Below are 22,676 nucleotides of genomic sequence, written 5' to 3' on the forward strand. Positions count from 1 at the left end.
TCATAACTTGAAGGTGAAGCCCTCTCCCCTTTCAGGCCCTTGGATATTCCTAGAATCTGAATATTACATAAACTGGTTGCCAATGAATCTATATGTCTAACTTGACACAAAGCAGTTTATCACATACCACCATTTTGCGTATCAATTAGTGATTAAAACCCTTTGAGAAATGCGTATCAAAATGCCCGAAACCTCGTATATAACGCCCCCAGTTCGTTGCATCCAACTGTCTCTTAAATTTGCCCGGCAAAAATGCGAGAGGTTCTCTCTGGAAAGAACTGGTAAAACGGTTCAACGTGCAGAAGTTCGTCTTAAAAGTACAGCAAAACTGGTTTCTTGGACATTTGGCTTATATTATGTTCCTGCTACTTGACCTTATCCTGATGTTATTTTGATATTTTCTTTCGACTTATTTCTCATTAGGTTAAAAAAATTGACAGATATTAAAGGGAAGCTACTCTCATGACAAAATTGTGAAATTTGCGTTGGCAATTTTAGTAGTTGTAAATTTCAGCTTTACAGCATGACATGCTATGCAAAGCTCATTTTATATTAATATGATACCTAACACGTCTCAAGAAATGGAAGAATCTTACGGAACATCATCATTGCGACGTCGGTACTTGAAAAACTCAACAGGCAAATTCACTTTCGCAGAGGAAAAGAGAAGTGGCTTTCACTCAGTTGGCCACTTTTTCCGGGTAATTGCTTTTAATATTTATGCATAGAATTCCTACAAGGACTGTCACAGCTAAGTCATCTTTAATGTAACGTTTAGTATTCTGCATATTTTCTTATCATAAACAACATTCGTTACAACTCAAAGAAAAAGAAGCAAATATTGAGTTCTTACATTATGTTGTTGTAGTTCAGTCTTTCCGAAATGTGACAGGCATGTCTGGCAAATTATGCACGGGTCCAGCAGCTCTTTTGTAAATAATGGTCCGGATGACTGACATATTTTCAAACTACTGATTAGTGAAAATGTACCTAAAAGCGAAATGTATGTTTGCTGTTGATTTATTTGCTTAAGCCGTAGTAAGTCATTCATGGGTATGGCACTCTGCCACGCCAAACTTCGCATGAATATCAATCTTTCTTCTATTTTTTCTTGATATTTTCTTGTATTTATAAATGTTTAAATGTAAGTGATAAGGATTATCATTCAGATTTCTTTTTCAGACTGTGTTTCTTCCTCAAGGTTACCCAGACAGCGTCAGTGATGACTATCTTACGTACCAGATATGGGACACCATACAGGTACATTGTGTAGCATGGAAAGTATGGGCTTCAAGCCTTGATATTGATCCATTATTTTAGAATTGTACTACTCTTCATTTGAAATGAAAACATATAATTTATAATGCCACTTAACAGGGTTAATAATTGATCCATTATTTTAGAATTGTACTACTCTTCATTTGAAATGAAAACATATAATTTATAATGCCACTTAACAGGGTTAATAATTGATCCATTATTTTAGAATTGTACTACTCTTCATTTGAAATGAAAACATATAATTTATAATGCCACTTAACAGGGTTAATATTTGAATGTATGCCTACTAATTGGGTTTGTCCCTGTAATTTTCATTGTATTAATTAATGATGCATGCTTATGCTAATAAAGTCTTCAGACTTACAAATGTAAACATATTTAAGTACATGTTATTTGCTAAAACACTATAAACTTTTTTTAGCCTCTGCTTTAAGTCAATTAAAGATCCTGAGTGCTTGTAAGCAGAAAATTTGCCTCAGTCAATGCTGAAATGTTGACTGTATTATTTAAACCTTTATAACAATATTTTTAGTTAGTAAACAAAAAACATACATTTATTTGCAGGCAGATTATTATCTTGAACTTTGACACCTATTTTCAGGCATTTGCCAGCAGTATAACGGGCACCCTGGCACACCAAGCTGTGCTGAAAGGCTATGGTGTTGGAGATGAGTCCGCCACAATATTAGCTGCCACACTCACCTGGCTTCTAAAAGGTTAGAATATAAATATCTATCATGTGTTTCCGGTACCGATAGTAAAATCCAACCACAGAGCACGCATGTAAGCCGGCTTACGTGGCTTGCCGATCTGGACCGGAAAAACATGATTGATATTTTTTCTTCCATATCTAAAATGATCAAATTGTGGAAAAATTGACATAGAAAACGCACTTCAGTACAATTCACCAAAAAGCTTGTGTGAGGTTGTTTACTGACTTCATAGAGCGCAGTAATTTTATATCACTTTTGACATCAAATAGTTCCTCTAAACATCACATTTTAAGAATTAATTATTTTCAATTGTTATTAAAAGTCTTGCATATTTAAATGTGTGATTGCTCTTTATTGAAATGGCATAATATACTTTTCATAAACCATACAATAAAAGAAATAAGAAGTGGCGGGTTGTTGCGCATGACTCATCTTATATGGGGGGTGTAAGACGGGTTTTTCCAGCAATGGTCACATTACCGGAAACACACGTCCGGTATGCAAGAAATACAAAATCTATGGGAACGAATGTATGCAAAAATGTGTGTCATTTTAGTTCATTAAAGCTAAACAGTAATGGGTTAGTGCCTATTTCTGTAGACAATTTGAAGTTTTTTTATAATAAGTTTATAGTTTACAAGCATGAACTATTAACAAAATATAGGGTAATTTTATAACTTTGTAAAGTAACAAAAAATGAAAAGTGATATCATCATTAACTTAAGTTACTAAACAGCATCAGTCATTTTTAAAGCAGCAGAGACGAGGGTTTTTTTCTTAGAGGAATAACGGTAATACACAAAAAATGTGACATCAATTCATTTAAACAAACATGTAAAATATCTTACCTGTAAGCATTTTGTTATTGCAACAAGTTGTATTGTATTGTATACAAATACAGAAAATCGAACTACACTTTACTGGTGAAGGAACATGTTTCATTGCAGAATGATGATATATTTCAAAATTGTTGACTGTAAACCTTAGGTACACGTACATTGTGTGGAATATTTGCTCATATCATTCGTGTGTATGTTTTTATGACTTTGCAGATGGCGCTGGAATGATGGGAAGAATATTGTTTGCCTGGATGCAAGGGTATTGCTTTTTCTAAGTTTAAAACATATCCAATCAAATATGTAAAACATAATCACAGTTATATGTGACAGTTTTTAGTTTTTATATGAAAAATAAGTATGCATAGGTTGCCAAATATTATTGAAAATTTAAATATGATAATTAGCAAAGAATGGATATTTAATAGTAATCAATGTAAATGAAAGCTGTACACAGCTTAAGAAGTCTTCATGTATAAAACTCATGAAGTTGCTAACATATTGTAATAAAAACAAGTTATAATTTCAATAACAAGGGCAGTGGTAGACATTTTGTAAGATGTTGCCAAGGACATTCAATAACTTATGTTTGTTATAAGTGAATAGCGTTTAAATTGATCTTCATGCTAGTTACTGAATGCTTAAAGGGGCTGTACTAAGTATGATGAAATAGTGAAAAAAAATAAAAAATTGTCGAATACTGACATAAACTTGGTATTGATGTGTACAATGCATTGAAACTTACTATATAACATAAGTACCACATAGTTTACAATTAATTTATTTTTCACAGTTTTTTACTATTTTTCCATTAAAAAAGATTACTAGGTATGTCTACCTAGTACTACATGATATTACCAAGATAGGTATACAGCTTAAATATTCCAGCCATTTAGGGTAAGCCTTCGTAGCTCAATGGATACACAACACTGGAATGCAATTTTGGCGACACCGGTCTCCGACTCCATATCTTTTTGACATTTTAGTAATTTTTTACAATTATGATATCAAAGAGTAAAACATTTTATTAAATAATTGTCCTGAGATTTGTTACAGAAAAAACTTTTTTGGTGCCAATCTGGTGTATAGTCCCTTTAAAAGGGCTCGATACCAGATGATACAATTGCAAAAAAAAATAAAAAAAATAGTCAAATACTTACATAACATGGACATCATTGTGTACAATGCATTGAATTTTACTGATGTACATGTATCATATCGCTGAGGACAACTGCATCTTTCGCAGTTTTTGCACATTTTGTCAATTGGAAATTTACTGGGGTTGTCTACCACATAAATCCCAGTAAGTTTAAAAATAGCATTTGTAAATTTATCTGTAGTCATAAACAGGTATGATTTAAACTGGAAAACCATAATGCACTATTTTTAAACTGGGAAATACAGATGAAAAAAGCAACATGATAGTTGCATTAATTATTTTAATAATGTAAAATGTTGGACTTTTGGTCTCCTACAAGCTAGCAATGACCATTCTAGGCATGTTTGGAGGAAATACTGCATTTGCCAATTTTGGGACCATCTGGTGTCTAGCCCCTTTAAGCTCCACCTTCTTGTTACCGTCCCAATAGAGGGGCTAATGTATTGTCAGAAACAAAGAAAACACCCTTACAATATGGCCTATGAACATGTTAGACTGGTTATACACCTATGAACATGTTAGACTGGTTGTAGGCCTGTGAACATGTTAGACTGGTTATACGCCTATGAACATGTTAGACTGGTTATACGCCTGTGAACATGTTTGACTGGTTATACGCCTATGAACATGTTAGACTGGTTATACGCCTATGAACATGTTTGACTGGTTATACGCCTGTGAACATGTTAGACTGGTTATAGGCCTGTGAACTTGTTAGACTGGTTATACGCCTATGAACATGTTTGACTGGTTATACGCCTATGAACATGTTAGACTGGTTTTAGGCCTATGAACATGTTAGACTGGTTATACACCTGTGAACATGTTTGACTGGTTATACGCCTATGAACATGTTTGACTTGTTATACGCCTGTGAACATGTTTGACTGGTTATACGCCTATGAACATGTTTGACTTGTTATACGCCTGTGAACATGTTAGACTGGTTATAATGCAATTGAAACATCATTTCAGGACCAATTTAGACTGCGATGCTAAAAGGTGGAGGTAAGTATCATCTGTGATAATATTCGTACATTGTAGATAGCACATACATGTATGTGAAAGATGAAAAAAAAATTGTCTTAATATAAATAAACCAAGATTTTGCAATCAATATTTATAACTGTTACTTATGTCCTTTTAGGCTTTATAGGTACTGGGTTAGATCACTTATTTATCAGAATTTAACAAGTAATGGATTTTACAATAGATCTTAATATTTTCAGAACAAAGATAACAAACTTAGGCTCATTCATTTAATCTTGATTTATTTTTAGCTCGACTATTCGAAGAATAAGGAGAGCTATACTACTCACCTTGGCGGCGTTGGCGTCACACCTTGGTTAAGGTTTTGCATGTAAGCACCTTTAAGTTATTATCTCATTAAATACATCAGTTATTGCATTGAAACTTTAAATATGTATTCCCAACTATCTTACATACTAAATTAATGAAGTTAGATAACAATTATTTGAATATAATGCAAATAATAGGCCTTTATTATTCGACTTAGAAATTCTGGTTAAGGTTTTGCTTGTAAGCACACATAGGTTAATATCTCAGCAATTACTTGAGGTATTGCATTGATACTTGATACAATGTTACTCAACCATCCAACCTACTAAATTAACCAAGTTAGATAACTCTAGTTTGCATTTAATGCAAAATAATTGCCCTTTATTATTCGACTTAGAAATTCTGGTTAAGGTTTTGCATGTAGCCACATTTAAGTCAATATCTCAGCAAATATATCATGTATTGCCTTGAAATATTAGATATGTATTCCCAGATAACACTTTTTTTAATTTAATGCAAATTATGGGCCTTTATTATTTGACTTAGAAATTCTGGTTAAGGTTTTACATGTAAGCACACATAGGTTAATATCTCAGCAATTACTTGATGGATTGCATTGAGACTTTATACAATGGTACTCAACCATCTACTTAAATAACCAATTAAGATAACTCCAGTTTGCATTAAATTAAAATAATGGCCCCTGTTTTTATTCGACATAGAAATTCTGGTTAAGGTTTTGCATGTAACCACTTTAAAGTCAATACCTCAGCGAATACATCATGTATTGCATTGAAACTTTACACACAGGCTCCCATCTATTTAACCTTCTTATTTAATCAAGTAAGATAACTCTATCTTTTATAATATATAATTTTTGCCCCTTTATTACGCTACTTAGAAATTCTGGTTAAGGTCTTGCATGTTAGCACACATAGGATAATATCTCAGCAACTATTTGATGTATTGCATTGAGACTTTATACAATGGTATTCAACCACCCAACTTACTTGAATAACCAAGTTAGATAACTGTATTTTGCAAATAATGGCCCTTTATTATTAGACTTAGAAACTCTTTTCAAATATTTTGCATGAAACTACATTTATGTTTATATCTCAGCTCACCATGTATTGCTTTGAAATCTTATCTAACAGTGATCCATGCATGTTTCACCAAAACTTTTCAATCCTTACATTGAAAAGCGGCGGAATAGTCGAGCGCGCTGTCTCTGTGACAGCTCTTGTTTAACATTACAGTAACTAACAAAATGATGTATCTACTGACACTTGTTTGTTATTTTTTCCAGATTGTTTGCAGACATCATCAATGACATTGCCATCTGTCTGGATATTCTCGGACCACATTTTCCGGCTATGTTCACATTTATAGTGTGTGTATCAGGGGTGCTGAAGGTTAGATTGTACCATGTTTTGTTTCAAAATATAATAGTTTGCTTCCTACAAGAGCTCAATATAAAACTGCTGTAAACCAAAGTGAGGGCCTTTCTTTCAAAGAATCCTAGTAGCTAGTATAGGGTTTATCGATCATATAAACATCATATAAACATGTGTACACATGTGTATGAGTGTGTGTATGTGTACATAAGTATATAGCTTGTGTTTGTGTTTTTTCGTGTGTGTTATTAAGAATGCGCTTAGGTGTGGGAATTTATGAGTATGTGTGCATGTCGGAGCATTATTGTTTGTGTATACATGTTTATCCTTACAAAATGCATAGAAAATTGATGCATAGGTTGAAAATTTTGAATTGTGTGCTGATACATATTTTATGTGCAAAATAAATGAGAAAAAACTATAAGAATCCTTGTAGCCGTTTTTATGCAGGTATAAACTGCTTTAAGGATTCCCTATGAAATGACCCTCTTTTCTCTGACGATGGTAACCTTGTTTGGAAAAGAACTATTAACTTAAAATTAAAAAAGAACAGTCACAGAAGTATGACATATGCCCACATTTGGGAAAATGCTAATGGTTAATAAGATATATGCTAAATAAAAGGTTATATGATATGAGATCACAGATATCATACACGAATGGCACCCAAACAACAATAGCCATGTCTGATACATTTTTTGCTACAAAATCCATGAAGATTTGGTACAAATGCATAGGACTGTACATAGTATAACAATGGTTTACCTGAGATTATTTATATTTATATATTGATATAGATAAGTGATAGTAGTGTGTTGAAACCTTTACATAGGTTCTTCATACAGTAGGAATGTCCATGTAAATAATAATGGTTCGAGATATTCCTTAGATTCAAATTATATTAGAAAACAACAATACTTCAATAAGTTTATAAATGATGCTTAACTGAAGACATTTTGAGAACAATATCATAAATCCGATGGTGCATCATTTTAAGACAACATGAATTTTCAGTCTTTAATTTCTGATATTCCCAGCTTATAGAAAATTAACTATCCTATATTGTCAATATTTTCTTTCAGTCCATTGTGGGTGTATCAGGAGGTGCAACACGGGCGGCTTTAACTCAGCACCAGGCCCGCAGAAACAACATGGCCGATGTCTCTGCTAAAGATGGCAGCCAGGTCAGATTTGAGGAGACATTCTAAAATATTGAATCTTAAACAAACAAAAAGTTATCGTACGAATGTCATCATATCTGCTTAAGACAAAATATGACTGAAAATAGTATCTTCAAAAAAGAACTATATATGCTTGATTATACTACGGAATATATGACACAATTTTTGTAACAAATATATTCTATAGTTCATAACATGTTCGTAAAATGCTTTCAACAAAACATGAAATACATCTTGTGGTTAACATTATAACTGTGTCAGTTTGAGTACTAAACTATTGAATTCGAAAACAACAATACATGAATGTTTTTGATGTCTTATAGGAAACTCTGGTGAACTTGGCGGCCCTTCTCTGCAGCTTCATTCTCGTACCCATTGTCACTGGACACCATGTGTATGTATAGGTGTTAGTCGCCATAATAAGAACATTATGTCACTTAAAGTCAGCAATTCAATATCTGATTCCTTTTTCATATGCAGTTATTGAGTTATTGCACCAGGAAAACAAATATAGTAATTTCTTTTTAAAATTTATAAAAAACTCTTAAAGAAGTAAATATAACGCATATTCTAGAACAACAAAAATAGTGAGTTTAGCTTAATCCTGTTATAAAGGACTTAAGAAGTTTTGAGAAATTGGGGCCAGTTCTTTATAACATAAGGAAGCCATACAAAAAAGAATCAAGAATTATTTTTTTATCCCTCCATGTAATTAATATCAACACTGTCCATTTTTAGCTCGTCTGATTTTTTAAATAAAATGACGAGCTATTGGAGTAACTTGGTTGTCGTCATTGTCGGTGGCGTTGGTTAAGTTTTGCGTTTAGGTCACTTACATGGAAACTATCAAAGCTATCACTTTGAACCTTGGGGAACTTGTTCATCTAATACCCTTCTTCACATTGTACATGTACCTTAAAGATGCTGAGTCTCACCTGTTTTTTTGGGTAAAAAACATAAACTTTGATGGATTTTGGTTGATTTCAAGAATGGGACATAGCTTCTTCAATTTTTTTTGGATTGGTTTCAAAACATTTCACAGACAAAAATTGGATTATGCCTTCAGTATATCAAACAGGTTTATGAGTCACACATTTGGAAGGGTGGGGGGAGGGGGGGATGATTATGATATATGTCATATTGTTATTATAACAATAATGGTCAAAAATAAGATGCAAAACCAATTACCAATTATCACGTGTGTTCTTCCTCAGGTTGATATGGACCCTCTATATTCTGTTTACCTGCCTTCATCTGTACTCAAACTTCTCGGCTGTACGTTGTGTTGTCATGGAAACGCTAAACCAGGCCCGTCTCCACATTTTACTGCAGGAATATTTTAAAACAGGAACCATTCTTTCACCTAGGATAGTAAACAGCAGGGAACCAGTGCTTTGGAGTAGGTGGAATTATCAGTTTCTGGCTTGATATTAAATCAGTTCTTCGGCATTATATATTCATAGTAATTTTCACAAAATACAAGATTAACTGAGATTGTAACCTATACTAGGATGAATTGTAGTATTTTGAATGGTTTAGTGTTTGATTACAAATATTTAGGAATTTCTTTCAATATATGTAGAAATTAAATAATGGATTTTATTTTTGATAAACAGTATTGACAAAAGTTGTTGGTTTTTGTGAGACCCAAACTTTTGCGTTATTTATCCGAGCTAATCTGTATTACATATGTACATTGTTTCAAAACTAATATTTTTGCATATATTACAGGTACCCGAAGAACTTTAGATATTAAATTAGGTGTTTCCATCTCAAGTTTAGCCAAAAGGTATGGTCAAATAAACATCAAGTTTGTGTTTATTAACTTAATTTAATGATAGAAGCAATGCTCATTCATTACGACATTTCCCCACTATATAAGGTGTGAATTAACAGTGTTATCGGGGTAGTTCTTATGTAATATTTTAGTTTATACTTAGTTTATACTTATTATTTTAGCTCAATTTTTCAATACAGTTGACAGCTGATATGAATCTCTCTTCAAATCTTAAGTCCATTTTCTGGGTATAATATAATAGGGTTATTAGTACTGCGTTTTGATCCGGGAGGTTGTATTCGACTCGAGTGGATTTTTGCAGATTCGGATTTCTCGAGATCAAAATCTGCAAGAATCCATTAGAGTCGAATACGACATTCTGGATCAAAACGCAGTACTAATAACCCTTTTATTATATACATTACTGGTTAAATCACTTAATAGCCAAAATGTTTCATAATAAATGTCATTTTAACGACACACTATTTTGTTCTATGACGTCATTTTAACATCGCGCAATGATACTTGTTATGACGTGACAAGAGTGGAATATGGCCGTATTGCACTGGAGTGGAATACGGACTACCATATTTTGTGATATTTATTGCATGTGGATTTTTGATTGGTATATAATAAAAACCAGTACCATTCTCATTCATCAGAGGTTTGATAATGATAAATCTAATGCATAGCATCTAGACTCTGGTGTATAAGAATGACCAGAACTGGTGTCTTTTTTGCGAGGCCATAAGAAAGTCCTTTTGTTTGTGTAATATTTTGGTAAGACTCAAAGCTGCACTCTCAAATATATACCATTTTAACAACTTTTTAATTTTTTGTCTTTGAAAGAGCATTTTTTTTGCATAAATATCTGCAAACCAATGATATAAGATTGCTGACAAAAAATCAGTTCGTAGATTTTCATATTTCCGTTCGAAAATGTATGTTTTATGACTTAAACCGTTACTAACGGTTTAAGAAAAATGCATAAAACTTCCATTTTTGAACTTAATTATATACATGTGCGATTTGATTTTTGTCAGCAGTCTTATATAACTGGTGTCCATGGGTGTTCGCAAAAAAAGGCTCGTTCCAAGACAAAAAATAAAAAAGTTGTCAACACGTTCAATCTGTGAGAGTGCAGCTTTAAGAGTTACGAAATAAGTTTCAAAGTGCAACGGCTTTTTCTGTAAGTTTTCACTTGATGGCAGTTGATGCATGCCTTCATCCTTTTTTCAGATCCCCAGATATGCAACACTTGTTAGAAATATTTAAAAAGAGGGGTTACCTATTATGGACAGAAAATAAAGGTATGGAAAATTATTTTTATTGCCCTAGTTTAGATTGTTTAAATGTTAAAACAACATGTAGATGTAAAGCATGCCAACCCGTTCCAAGTGAATAAATCTCAATGAAGTACTGATGTTAAGAAACTTTTTGAGAATATTCTTTGCCTTTGTCCATATGGTTCCGAGTCCGTTAGTATCATTCGGGTCATATCCAATAGCTGTAGTCATGCTATATTTAAGAGAATAAATACTTCTATAAACAAAAACAATTAGAGTACAATGTTATTATATCCAGGTTCAGTAAACATCAGTCTGTCTAGCTCCTCCGGTGATTTGGATCAACTGAAGGCTTGCTACCATGCAGAGCTGCTGAACTTCCTTCGGGAGGGAAAATCTCTTGTAAGTTTGTAAACCCAAGACTTGTATGCCTCGGAAAGGGGGGCACATTGTATTAAGCCTTAATGTCAACTCGTTTGTCCGTTCCAACAGTTCCAAATCAGTAACTGACGAAAGCGCCTCAAATTTGGTAGGCACTATGGTCATGACCAGCAAACCCCTATTGATTATAAAGCCAGTATGTCAAAAGTTAAGGTTGCTGTTACTGAGCTAAAAGCTGTTTCTGATTAATAACTGAAGAATGCTTTGGCTCAGGGGCTGTGATTACGAACAGTCTCAAGTCCAAATCTAGACTCAGACTCGGAAAAGCATTTTTTAAAGGAAGAAAAATCATATTTATTTCATTTCTTTTACAAAAAAATGATAAATATTAGTTAAATATTCATATAGCAATATGTTTCAGTAAATTTTAACATCAATACTCTGATAAAAGGAAAATTACAATGGAATGAAGTTTTGCAATAATGAGTCTTGAGTCTGAACTCAGACTTGAGACTGTTCGTAATCACTGCCCCAGGACCCTCAAACTTATTAGGCAGATGATAATGACAAGCAGATGACCCCTTTTTTAGTTTTGAGATCATTAGAACAAAAGTCAAGGCCATAGTGACCTTGTTACATATTAATATAAGCTCACAAAAATTTCAAGCTCTATACGAAAGTGATATACGCATGACAAGTGATATACGCATGAAAAGTGATATACGCATGAAAAGTGATATACGCATGACATTTATGTTCCATCTTAAAGGTCAAGGTCACATTTTGTGGTCAAAGTTGAACAAGCAAATTAGTATCTTAAACCTGATAATGGTAATTCAATCAATTTTCACAGATTTGTCACCTCTTAAAGGTGTTTGTTGAGACAACTGGGATTTCAATCAAACCCTTTCACCCTTTCATCCATATATGATATATACCAATGGCTACATTATCTATACAACAACGCTCAACTGGGTACATAATTTTATGTTGTTTTCTGTGAAAGCTCTTGTTTAATTCTACGATAACAAAACTTAAGTAATCATTTAACTTGTGGTTAAATGTCAAGGTCGCATTAACTGTTAGTATGTGATTCTGAGAATAGAAAGGTCAAGGATGTTCAAATTTTATGGATAAAAACAAGTAAAATCGTAATGGTTAATTATACATGTGCATACAGCAATTGGCAAGATGATTTTTACTTAGTTGGTAAAATAAACATTTTGATAGTAGTTCATATTTTTTTATTAAACCGAAATTGTTAGATAAATTGACAGTTTGAGGCATTGACCATGTCTGTTGAATTTGGCCACAATTGTTTGACTGGCCAAAGATCTGGGTATATAACTAGGGAGAGTATACAATCCGCCCATATAAGGCCTCTACAGAGGTATAGGTAAGAAAAACACAGCACTAGGGTCTAACTTTTTTAATTCTTTACCAATTTAATAAATGTTGGTATTGTTGTAAAGAAGAAACAACCAGCTTTCAGAAAATAGTTTTGGTTCTTAATTACTAGTTTAAAAAATTATGCTAATATTATCTTAAAGTCATCTTTGAAAATCGCGTATTTTCACACAGAGAAACAGGTATGAAAAACACGGCCCTAGGGTCTAACTTTTTTAATTATTGATACTTTTTTAAAGTTTTGGTATTATTGTAAAGAAGGAACAACCAGCTTTCAGAAAATGTGTTTAGTTGAAAATTCCTACCTTTATAAGCTAGGCAAATAATATCTGAAAGTCATCGTTGAAATTCGCGTAAAATTGCACAGAAGTGCAAGTATGGAAAAACACGGCACTAGTGTCTAACTATTTTAATTCTTTATCAATTTTGGTATCGTTGCAAAGTAGACATAACCAGCTTTTAGAAAATGGTTTTGGTTTTAAATTCCTACCTTTATAAGCTACGCAAATAATGTCTAAAAGTCATCGTTGAAATTCGCGTCATATCGCACAGAAGCGCAAGTATGGAAAAACACGGCCCTAGTGTCTCACTATTTTTTTTTATTTTATTTTTTTTTATTTTTTTTCACGTACATGATTTATTCAACAATATGCATTTTACATAACATAGTATGACATTACATAATACCAATTTACAAGCGTGCTATAAGAATGCAGATATGTTATTTATGAATAATAATTGAGATACTATGAATGTAGAACCAATCTAAACCAAAAAAAGACTGGGGAAAAAAAGGAAGGAAAAGAAAAAAAAATCACAAAACATGCATGTTAATGATCTAATTGTACAAATGAATAAAACAATGTATCGAAATGAACAAACAACTTTTGAAAAAGTATAGTTACAAAAACAAATTTCTTACAATTGCCCAATTACTTTTAAATTTATCTGAGATATTTGTATTTTTATAAATGTTCCATGCTAACTGAAGGCTATTTCTGAAACCAATTACTGTTGGAACACACTTTTTTCTTTTACACAAAAAAATAAATTTCTTATATTCTAATAAAAGTATATCAAATTTAAAGTTATTATTCCCAGAACCTAACAATACATACATACTGTTTATGACAATACTTGAGTCATTTGTATTCAATTTTTGTAGCATATCCGGCTGTATTTTATTGCAATCCCAAAATAGATGTAAAAGAGTTTCTTTACAGCATTCACAAAAGGAGCAATTATCATTTTCAACTAGCTTCATTTTATATAATAATGAGTTTGTTGGTGTCTCACCATTTTAATTCTTTATCAATTTAATAAATTTTGGTATCGTTGCAAATAAGTTTGATAATGACAATAAAATAGGGTTATTAGTAGTGATGAAGCGATTATCGAGTACAATCGATAAATCGTCGCTGACAATGCTATGTCTGCGACAATCGATAGTGGTTGTCCAAAATCGAAGTCGCTAATGCTACTTTCGGTAACTGCGTTTGTTTTGTGGTAAAAGTCGAGTTAATGTAAATTTTTCTTTCAGGTAAATTCTCGTTGAGTTCATTTAAACAAGAGATGTCACTCTCTTATACAAATGCGGTGAATGTAAACACTTTTGCTTAAAAACTTACAACCTCTCCCCAAATTATAAATTAATCTTAATTGTTTTTATATTTCATAAAACATTCTTCAATAACCTGTCTCTATGATGTAGTGGGTCCGGTCTTTCCTGTAAACACCGGGGATCCCGGCTCGATGCATTCTGTTTTTAAAACTGTTTTTGGTTTGGTTTGTAATTAACTAAATTACTTTTTTGTTGAAAGTTTTATGAAATTAAGATATTCTAATGAAATGTTAAATTTAAGAGGTTCACAAAAATTTAATATGCATTTACATGGATATAATATTAAGATAACTTACATGTTCCAGTGTGCATCATTTTGCAGTAATATATAATGTTCAATTATCAAATATGTGTTGTGCTGTAATGTTTTTTTTGTTTAGTTGTTAAAAGACAGGAAGGGGTTATGGAAATTTACTTTCTGTTGCAAAAAGCATGTCTATAGCATCACACATACTGAATCCAGGTTAAACCATTTAAATACTCGTGATACTATGTATAAATAATGTATTCTTTACTGATATTATGAACTTTCGATTATTGTCCGATAGTAGATTGAACTGCTTGGTCCGATTCGATTCGATTATCGACAGCAAATGGAGTCCGATTTTCAAACACTAGTTATTAGTACTGCGTTTTGTTTCGGAAAGTTGTATTCGACTCGAGTGGATTTTTGCTTGTGCCTCGTGAAATCAAAATCTGCAAAAATCCACGAGAATTGAAGACGACATTCCGGATCAAAACCCAGTACTAATAACCCTTTTATTATATACATTACTGGTTAGATCACTTAAAAGCCACATGTTTTCATAATAATTGTCATTTTAACGGCGCACCGTTTTGTTTCATGACGTCATTTTAACATCACGCAACGATACTTGTTATGATGTGATGTCAAAAGAGTGGAATATGGCCGTATTGCACTGGAGTATTTTGCGATATGAATTGCGTGTGGATTTATGATGGGTATATAGTAAACTCGTACTCATTATATGAACACTTTAATATGTAGGTTAAGGTTATGTTTTTATTTCTTTACAGACAGTGCCTCCAGATATAAAGGTTACAGAAGATAGTACATTGGAAGGTAAACATTTTGTTGTATGCCAATAAAGATAGTAATGGCTACAAGCTATCTAAGATGTGGTTGAAGATCTGATTTATTGAATACTAAGATGCTGAAATATTTTGTTTAGGTTGCTTAATTGGACAGCATCTTAAGGAACTTTAACAACAAAAATGTGAAATTTGGACCCCTGGTGACCTAATTTTCTTATGCCCCCCTTGGAAGAAGTGGGGATATAGTCCTGCACCTGTCTGTCGGTCGCTCAGTCGGCAGACCTAAGCTAATAATAAGTTTGGCCTAGCGATAATAGTGAAATGTCAGGACCTTTGGTACACAAACTTGACTTCAAGGCTGGACCTGACCAGTAGATGAATCTGATTGATATTGAGGTCATTATGTAAAGCATGTCCAAGTGATAATTTAACAATCCCTGCACCAATGGCCTTTAAACTTGACCAGAAGGTTGGGCATCCAATAGCTGGACCTGTATGATTTTGAGACCTTGATCTTTGGTCCCCAAACTTGAAATAAAGGTCGGGCCATCAGGTCCAGAGGTCATGGTCACAACGACCTTGAAGGAGAAAAGTTTGTCTGAGTAATAAATTGACGATGCTTGTATCGATGGTCCTCAAACTTGTGTAGTAGATGACCCCTTTTGATTGTGACCTCATAAGGACAAAGGTCAAATGTCATATGTACTACTATCGGAAGGATACATGTTTGTCAGTCATCTCAGCCTGATTTAGAACTGTTCCTATTATCCTCAAACTTTGAATAATCATTTTTTATTATTATTGCATTTATGTTCAATTCATATGACATTAAAAATAGAAAGAAAAAAAAGGCATCAATCTCTTTTGTTCATCTTTAAACCTGCTTCAAAGGCATCTTATGTGAAATAAAAATCAGCTGGCATTTCAGACCATGCATATTTTATCTAATTGTCCAAATATTTCTGACAACATGACGCTTAGGGGGGCATACTGTTTGACAAACAACTCTTGGTTTGGTTTAATTTAAAATTGTAATAACATATTATATATGTGTTTTATCCTTCAAAGATTGTATAATGCATTATGTCCGAACTCTAAAGGTTTATGTATACGGTGCTAAGGTAATCTATTCAATACCATCAAATGCCTTTCAAATGATACCTACATTATATGGAGTCATGTGGAATAAAAATTTAACATCAAGGGTAATTAGGTAACAAATAAGCATTCGGAGCTTCTTGGCCATTTTTATCAAAAACAACCTCGGATGTATGCCGGTATACGAGTTGAAGTAGTTCGTAATTTTTTTAATAATATTATTAATTAAATGTAGTGTTTTAGAGTTGTATTTTTTATCTAAGTTTAAATTGATTGCCATTGAAGTGTATTATTGCAAACGTAGTTAAAATTCCCACGAGTTAAGTCATAAAGTTTAACTGCAAAATAAAATTACTACGCGATCTACTTGCAGCGGACTTAAACGTACCACTTTGTGAGTATGTAAACCGTCCAAATACATCCGAGGTTGTTTTCGATTAAAATGGCCGAGGAGCTCCGAATGCCAAATAAGAACTAGCTGATTTGTTTGTCGGATGTCTTAATTATCTGAATTCACGCCTTGTAGGGATCGCTTGCACGCATAACTCCATGTACATTTGTAAAACAGTTGTACCAAGCTTAAACATCCTTACGACTTTATTTTTCAGCTGATCTGGCAGGTGAAAATAACACATGGAGTTTTGCAGATGAAACATTTCCGCGGTTCCTTGAAGACCTTTCATCACATGACTGGAACACTGGGGTCCTCTTGTTAGGGGCTGACGAGTGGAGAACTCATCTAGGGCCAGGGGTTGCCTCCAGACATGTCAAACAATTATGATATCTGGTGTAGATTTACGTTGTCTGATAATGGTTTTATTTTGATTTTTGCGTTACATGTATATGAAACGTCTTGTATAGTACATATTGTATATTTGTATTCATATTTTGAAAAATACGTACAACCAACAGAAGACGAAATAAACGCAGTGCAAAATCCCAACTGTTATTGTAAGAAATGAAAATGCTTGTATAAACAAAACACGGGGACAATGGAAATGGTACATTTAGGGGTTTTAGAAGTTTGAACTCTAGCTTTGACCCTGACCTTTCGTGTAGGGACATTTGCTGTGTACGGGAGTCTTCATCTCATTGTGGTGATCATTTTTGCCAATTAATTTCGAAATTTCCCCCAAAATGACAGTTCACGGAAAGTGACGTCATCCATGAATGTTCGACGGCGGTGTACACGGTTGCCATGCTTAGCAGACGACACACGGACACTGCAAATAACTACATGTACATAGTAATTGTCAGCCCATTGACCATTCACAAAGCTTATCAGCATAAACGAACTCGGTAATAGGACCACCCCACTATTAAGACCATTTTCTCAAAGTCCCACAGGTGGTCCGAATAGAGAGGTTTTACTTATAACATTTATACAATTTAAAAATCGCTTGAAAATGTACTAAACAGTCAAAGACATGTCGACGTTTGTCAGTTCCAGAATTTCAAAAGAAAAAAGTTAACAAATCCGGATCGCTGTATACCGTACCAAACAAAGTGTTCATTTGACGGGTCTTTTTGATTTAGTTAAGGGTTTATATATGAAATAGATTGTGTGATTGGATTGCAAAATCCACCTGCGTCTTAACCCACATGTGAATTTGACCTTTACTCACGTAGAGTTCTTACTAGACCGTATAAAAAGGCTTCTTGTTCAACAGATAATCATATTCAGAAATATTAGGGGACTGTATCAGATTGGCACCAAATTTTTTTTTTCTGTAACGAATCTCAGGACAATTATCTAAAAGAATGTGTTACGCTTTGATATCAGTATTGTAAAAAAAAGTACCAAAAGGTAAAAAAAAATGTGTCTGAGACCGGGTTCAAACCCGTGTCGCCAAAATTGCAGTCCAGCGTTGTATCTACTGAGCTACGACGGTTAACTCTAACTGGGTAACATAATTAAGCTATAAACCTACCTCGGTTTTATCACGTGATGACACCGACTAGCCAATCACGCATAAGGATTGAATTCTACCTGGTAGACATACCCAGTAATCTTTTTTAATGGAAAAATACGAAATAACTGCTAAAGTTAAATAAATTGTAAACTATGTGTTACTTCAGTTAGTAAGTTTTAATGTATTGTACACATCGATGCCAAGTTTATGTCAATTTTCTTTTTCCCCCGCTATTTTATCATACGCAGTACAGTCCCTTTAAGAGGAAATATGGACTATTCAATCGCAAAGAAATTCATAGTATATCGATATATTGAACTTCCTAAAGTTTGTAAATATATGCACAAAACATTCTTGCAGCTGAATAACTATTCCATTATATCGTGAAACGAAAGCGCACTATGTACGCTTCTTGGAAGACCTGGCACATTCTATGTGCCCACCTATGGTTAGAAATCGTATTAAGAATGTCAAGTCCGATAAGCCAACTTAAAATACATATTAGGGTTATATCTGATTTAAAGTTTTGTCAAGTACATAAATAGATTTTGTAAGGAAAATATTATTTTACCACTCGATATGTATTTCCTGCCACATTGAAACAGTAAACGCGAGTTCTACCCCGTCAATCCAGTGTAACCTGAATGATTATATCTAACATGGATTGACAGCATCGTCACACTTTTACAGTGTTATAAGTATAACTGGCACAGCAAACCTAAGCTACATTAGAAATGCATTCTATTAAGCTAGTTTGGTATCAGTAATTTGTTGTTCATTAAATTAAGATAAAACTCATCTTGGTACGTTGCACTTCCGGTGCGTGCCTATGAAATGTTTATTGGTATTATGTTGTAACCTAATTTACGGATTATTTAGAGTTGTTAATGTGCTACAGTGTTACCGAAAATGATGTTTATGAATATATTAAAACTTATAATGTTGCCTTATAACTAAAAAAGTTTGAAACACACCTTTTTCTTTCGATTATATACCACATTTCACGTGAAAAGCGAAAGATAGTTGAACCGAAAACGCAAGAAAACGGACTTTTCTAATCGCTATTTGACGATCAACACAATCGCATTTATTTCTACAAAGTCGAAAAGAGCCGATCAAATATGGAAATGACCGAGAAACATTAACCGCGTCGATAACGTAAACTTAAATTTCACGAAAAACAAACGACCCGTGGCGGAAATAACCGAAAGGCACCGAATGCGACGTCGACGTCGTGTATTGTGACGTTTCTAAGTAACTGAGTTTTGCAACGACTAAAGATCAGCCATGGGCTTTGTCGATGTACTAACACTTTGTGTTCAAAAGCGTTATAATAAATGTCTCTCAACGAGAACTTACAGGAAGTGTACCGGAAGAAGTGCCAGACGACTGAGTAAGTACAGATTATAGACTTCGATTCCAAAAGTAAAAAGCCAAATATCAATACGCAAAACTGTTTAATATAAAGTATCTATCTACCCTTATAATAATCTACTTGAAACTATATATTTAATGAACTGACTTTGTTTCATGATTATGTGTTAACATAGGGGAATCTTGTCGTAATCGTTTCGTTAAGTCGTTATTCGTTATCAAAAATGCTGGTGGAATGGAGGCTTTATAATAAACATGAAACTACTTCCAGGAGGCTACCGGAAGGGGCGCACTGGAGTGGCCTGGCAAATAGCATGCGTAAGCGGCAACCAGGGGAGCAGGGCTCCTTTAAGGGTAACGTATATATAAGATACGGCGGGTGTGGTGTAGGCAGTGTTGATATTTTTTAATAAGTGTTGTCCTTATACATAATCAAAACAAAATTATGTATCTAAATTAACCTGCTAAATATAATTGAAATGAAATGAAATAAAAAATTGTATTCATATTTATCAATAGTCGGATTTCTTTACCATTGCATATACAACTTAAATACAAATTGACTAAATATACTATATTGAGCAAATCACAAGGTATCATTAAAAATGAATATTTAAGAAAGAGGAATACATTGTTTCGCATTGTTTTAGATCCGAAAATCGTTGAAAGGCGTGGCATCAAAGCCGGTTAGTAATGCTGACAGTAACCGCAAGCAGCTCATTCAGAGTAGAAAAGATCGCTACCGAAAGCAACAAATAAAACGGTTTGTATTATTTTACGGTCCATCCATCTCTTAATCCAATGCGATCCCATACAATTTCTATTGATTTGTTTTCGTTTTTTAACGATACCCTTCATTTATATCCTTGTAATTGAATTCCAGAGATGTCATTCGTGAACGCAAGCTTCAAAATGAAGGAGAGTTCAGACGGAAAACAAGAGAAAACATGCAAAGGAAACAGGGGGCTGCCGAAACCTTCGCCGCTAAGAAGATTGCGTCAGTTATTCCTAAAAATACTCATCCACGTGAAAAGCGTATTATATTTCCAGCACCGTTGATCCCATTTCCCTTTCCACCTCCTAACCTACCACCTCCACCGCTTTACTTCCATTGGCCACCTGTACATATTCCCCCACCACCTATCACTCCACAGTTCCCGCTAGCAATCCTTCCATCAGCAACAGCACCTCACACACAACCACTCATCTTCCCAGCACCATACATACCCTTCATACACCCTCCCTCACTCACCTGTCCATCCCCACCGCTCTACTTCCGCTGGCCGCCAGTCCATGTTCCACCTCCACCAGTTAGTCCACATTTTCCACTTCCAGTCTTTCTCCCGCCATATAAACAACAGCACACGTCCAACTTTCCCATTTACAATCCAGTATGTTACACCAACACCCTAACGCAACCAAAACAACCAAACACAACATCCGCACAACCAAACACCACATCCGCACAACCAAACACAACATCCGCACAACAAAATACCACATCCGCACAACCAAACACCACATCCGCACAACAAAACACCACGCCAACATACCAAAACATCACAGTCACACAACCAAACACCACATCCGCACAACCAAACACCACATCCACACACCCAAACACCACATCCGCACAACCAAACACCACATCCGCACAACCAAACACCACATCCGCACAACCAAACACCACATCCGCACAACCAAACAATACATCCACACAACCAAACATCACATCCGCAACACCAAACACCACTACAGCACAACCAAACACTACATCCGCACAACCAAACACCACATCCGCACAACCAAACACTACCTCCGCACAACCAAACACCACATCCGAACAACCAAACACCACATCCGCACAACCAAACACTACATCCACACAACCAAACACCACATCCGAACAACAAAACACCACATCCACACAACCAAACACCACATCCGCACAACCAAACACCACATCCACACAACCAAACACCATATCCGCACTACCAAATACCACATCAGCACAACCAAACACCACATCCGCACAACAAAATACCACGCCAACATACCAAAACACAACAGTCACACAACCAAACACCTCATCCACACACCCAAACACGTATTTACCAACACAAACAAAATCCAGGACATCACTTTCAACTTCCTGACCAACATAAACATAATTTTCAACTCAAAATCACAAGCGACCTACTCTCAATACCTAAAACCACAATATTTGATGTTAAACTTAAATAGCTAAATTGATAGAAATAAAGATGGAAAATGTATTTGTGTTGTTTGATTTCTGATGAAATACGCTTACACCAAAATGAATGGCCGAACGATGTTATTATTTTTGGCTCCTCGCTCGTTTTGAAACACATCAATGTATGGTGTTAGCCTCGGTGTCGGTGATGATGTCGGTGTCGGTGTGCAAAACCTTAATCTTGGCTGTAACTCAACAATTCACAAGAATCCGTGTGCGCAATTTACCAGAGACATGCACTCATAACTTAATAATTTGTTTCGAGTTATGCCCATACCGGCAAAAAGCAACAATAGAAGAGCATTGGACCTCGCTCATCGGCGCTTTTGTCAGAATTGAATGGTGTGGTGTATGGTTTGTATGGAAGTCATGCTAGGTTGTGCGGGTGTGATGTTTTACTGGATACACATGCCGCTTTTGTTCGAATACCGCATCTCTGGAATTCGATTGCTAAGTTAATTTCTGACGATTTGCCACGCCCTTAAATGATGACTATCGGACCTAAAAGACACAAAAAGATCTATACGACCTTCACAAAATCAATGTTTATTGTACCTTACTTTGAGCCATTCTCATCGGGTGGCCACTAATGCGGGCTGCAACCTCCCATGTCACTCTGACATTCCCTTGCCGGTAAATGTCT

The 22,676-nt window shown here is 34.5% G+C and overlaps 1 protein-coding gene across 1 annotated transcript; it reads left to right on the forward strand.

Moving 5' to 3' along the window:
- Nucleotides 1-462: 462 nt before the first annotated feature.
- Nucleotides 463-17,435, forward strand: LOC128230170 (RUS family member 1-like). Its single transcript, XM_052942224.1, has 14 exons — nt 463-701; nt 1,183-1,260; nt 1,883-1,997; nt 3,047-3,092; nt 4,965-4,997; nt 6,598-6,703; nt 7,768-7,869; nt 8,190-8,260; nt 9,081-9,265; nt 9,598-9,655; nt 10,883-10,953; nt 11,228-11,331; nt 15,377-15,422; nt 17,101-17,435. The coding sequence occupies exons 1-14, from the start codon at nt 534-536 to the stop codon at nt 17,271-17,273; spliced, it is 1,356 nt and encodes a 451-aa protein (XP_052798184.1). The 5' UTR covers nt 463-533; the 3' UTR covers nt 17,274-17,435.
- The last annotated feature ends 5,241 nt before the right edge of the window (nt 17,436-22,676 follow it).

This window comes from Mya arenaria, chromosome 4 (genome assembly GCF_026914265.1).
Source record: "Mya arenaria isolate MELC-2E11 chromosome 4, ASM2691426v1".
NCBI classification, from domain to species: domain Eukaryota; kingdom Metazoa; phylum Mollusca; class Bivalvia; order Myida; family Myidae; genus Mya; species Mya arenaria.

Excerpts from the sequence above, each read along its gene's own strand:
- LOC128230170 (XM_052942224.1), top strand. The coding sequence starts at position 534 with ATGCAAAGCTCATTTTATATTAATATGATACCTAACACGTCTCAAGAA. Across the intron at positions 1,261-1,882 it reads AGATATGGGACACCATACAG|GCATTTGCCAGCAGTATAAC; the intron begins GTACATTGTGTA and ends ACCTATTTTCAG. Across the intron at positions 9,656-10,882 it reads ATCTCAAGTTTAGCCAAAAG|ATCCCCAGATATGCAACACT; the intron begins GTATGGTCAAAT and ends TCCTTTTTTCAG.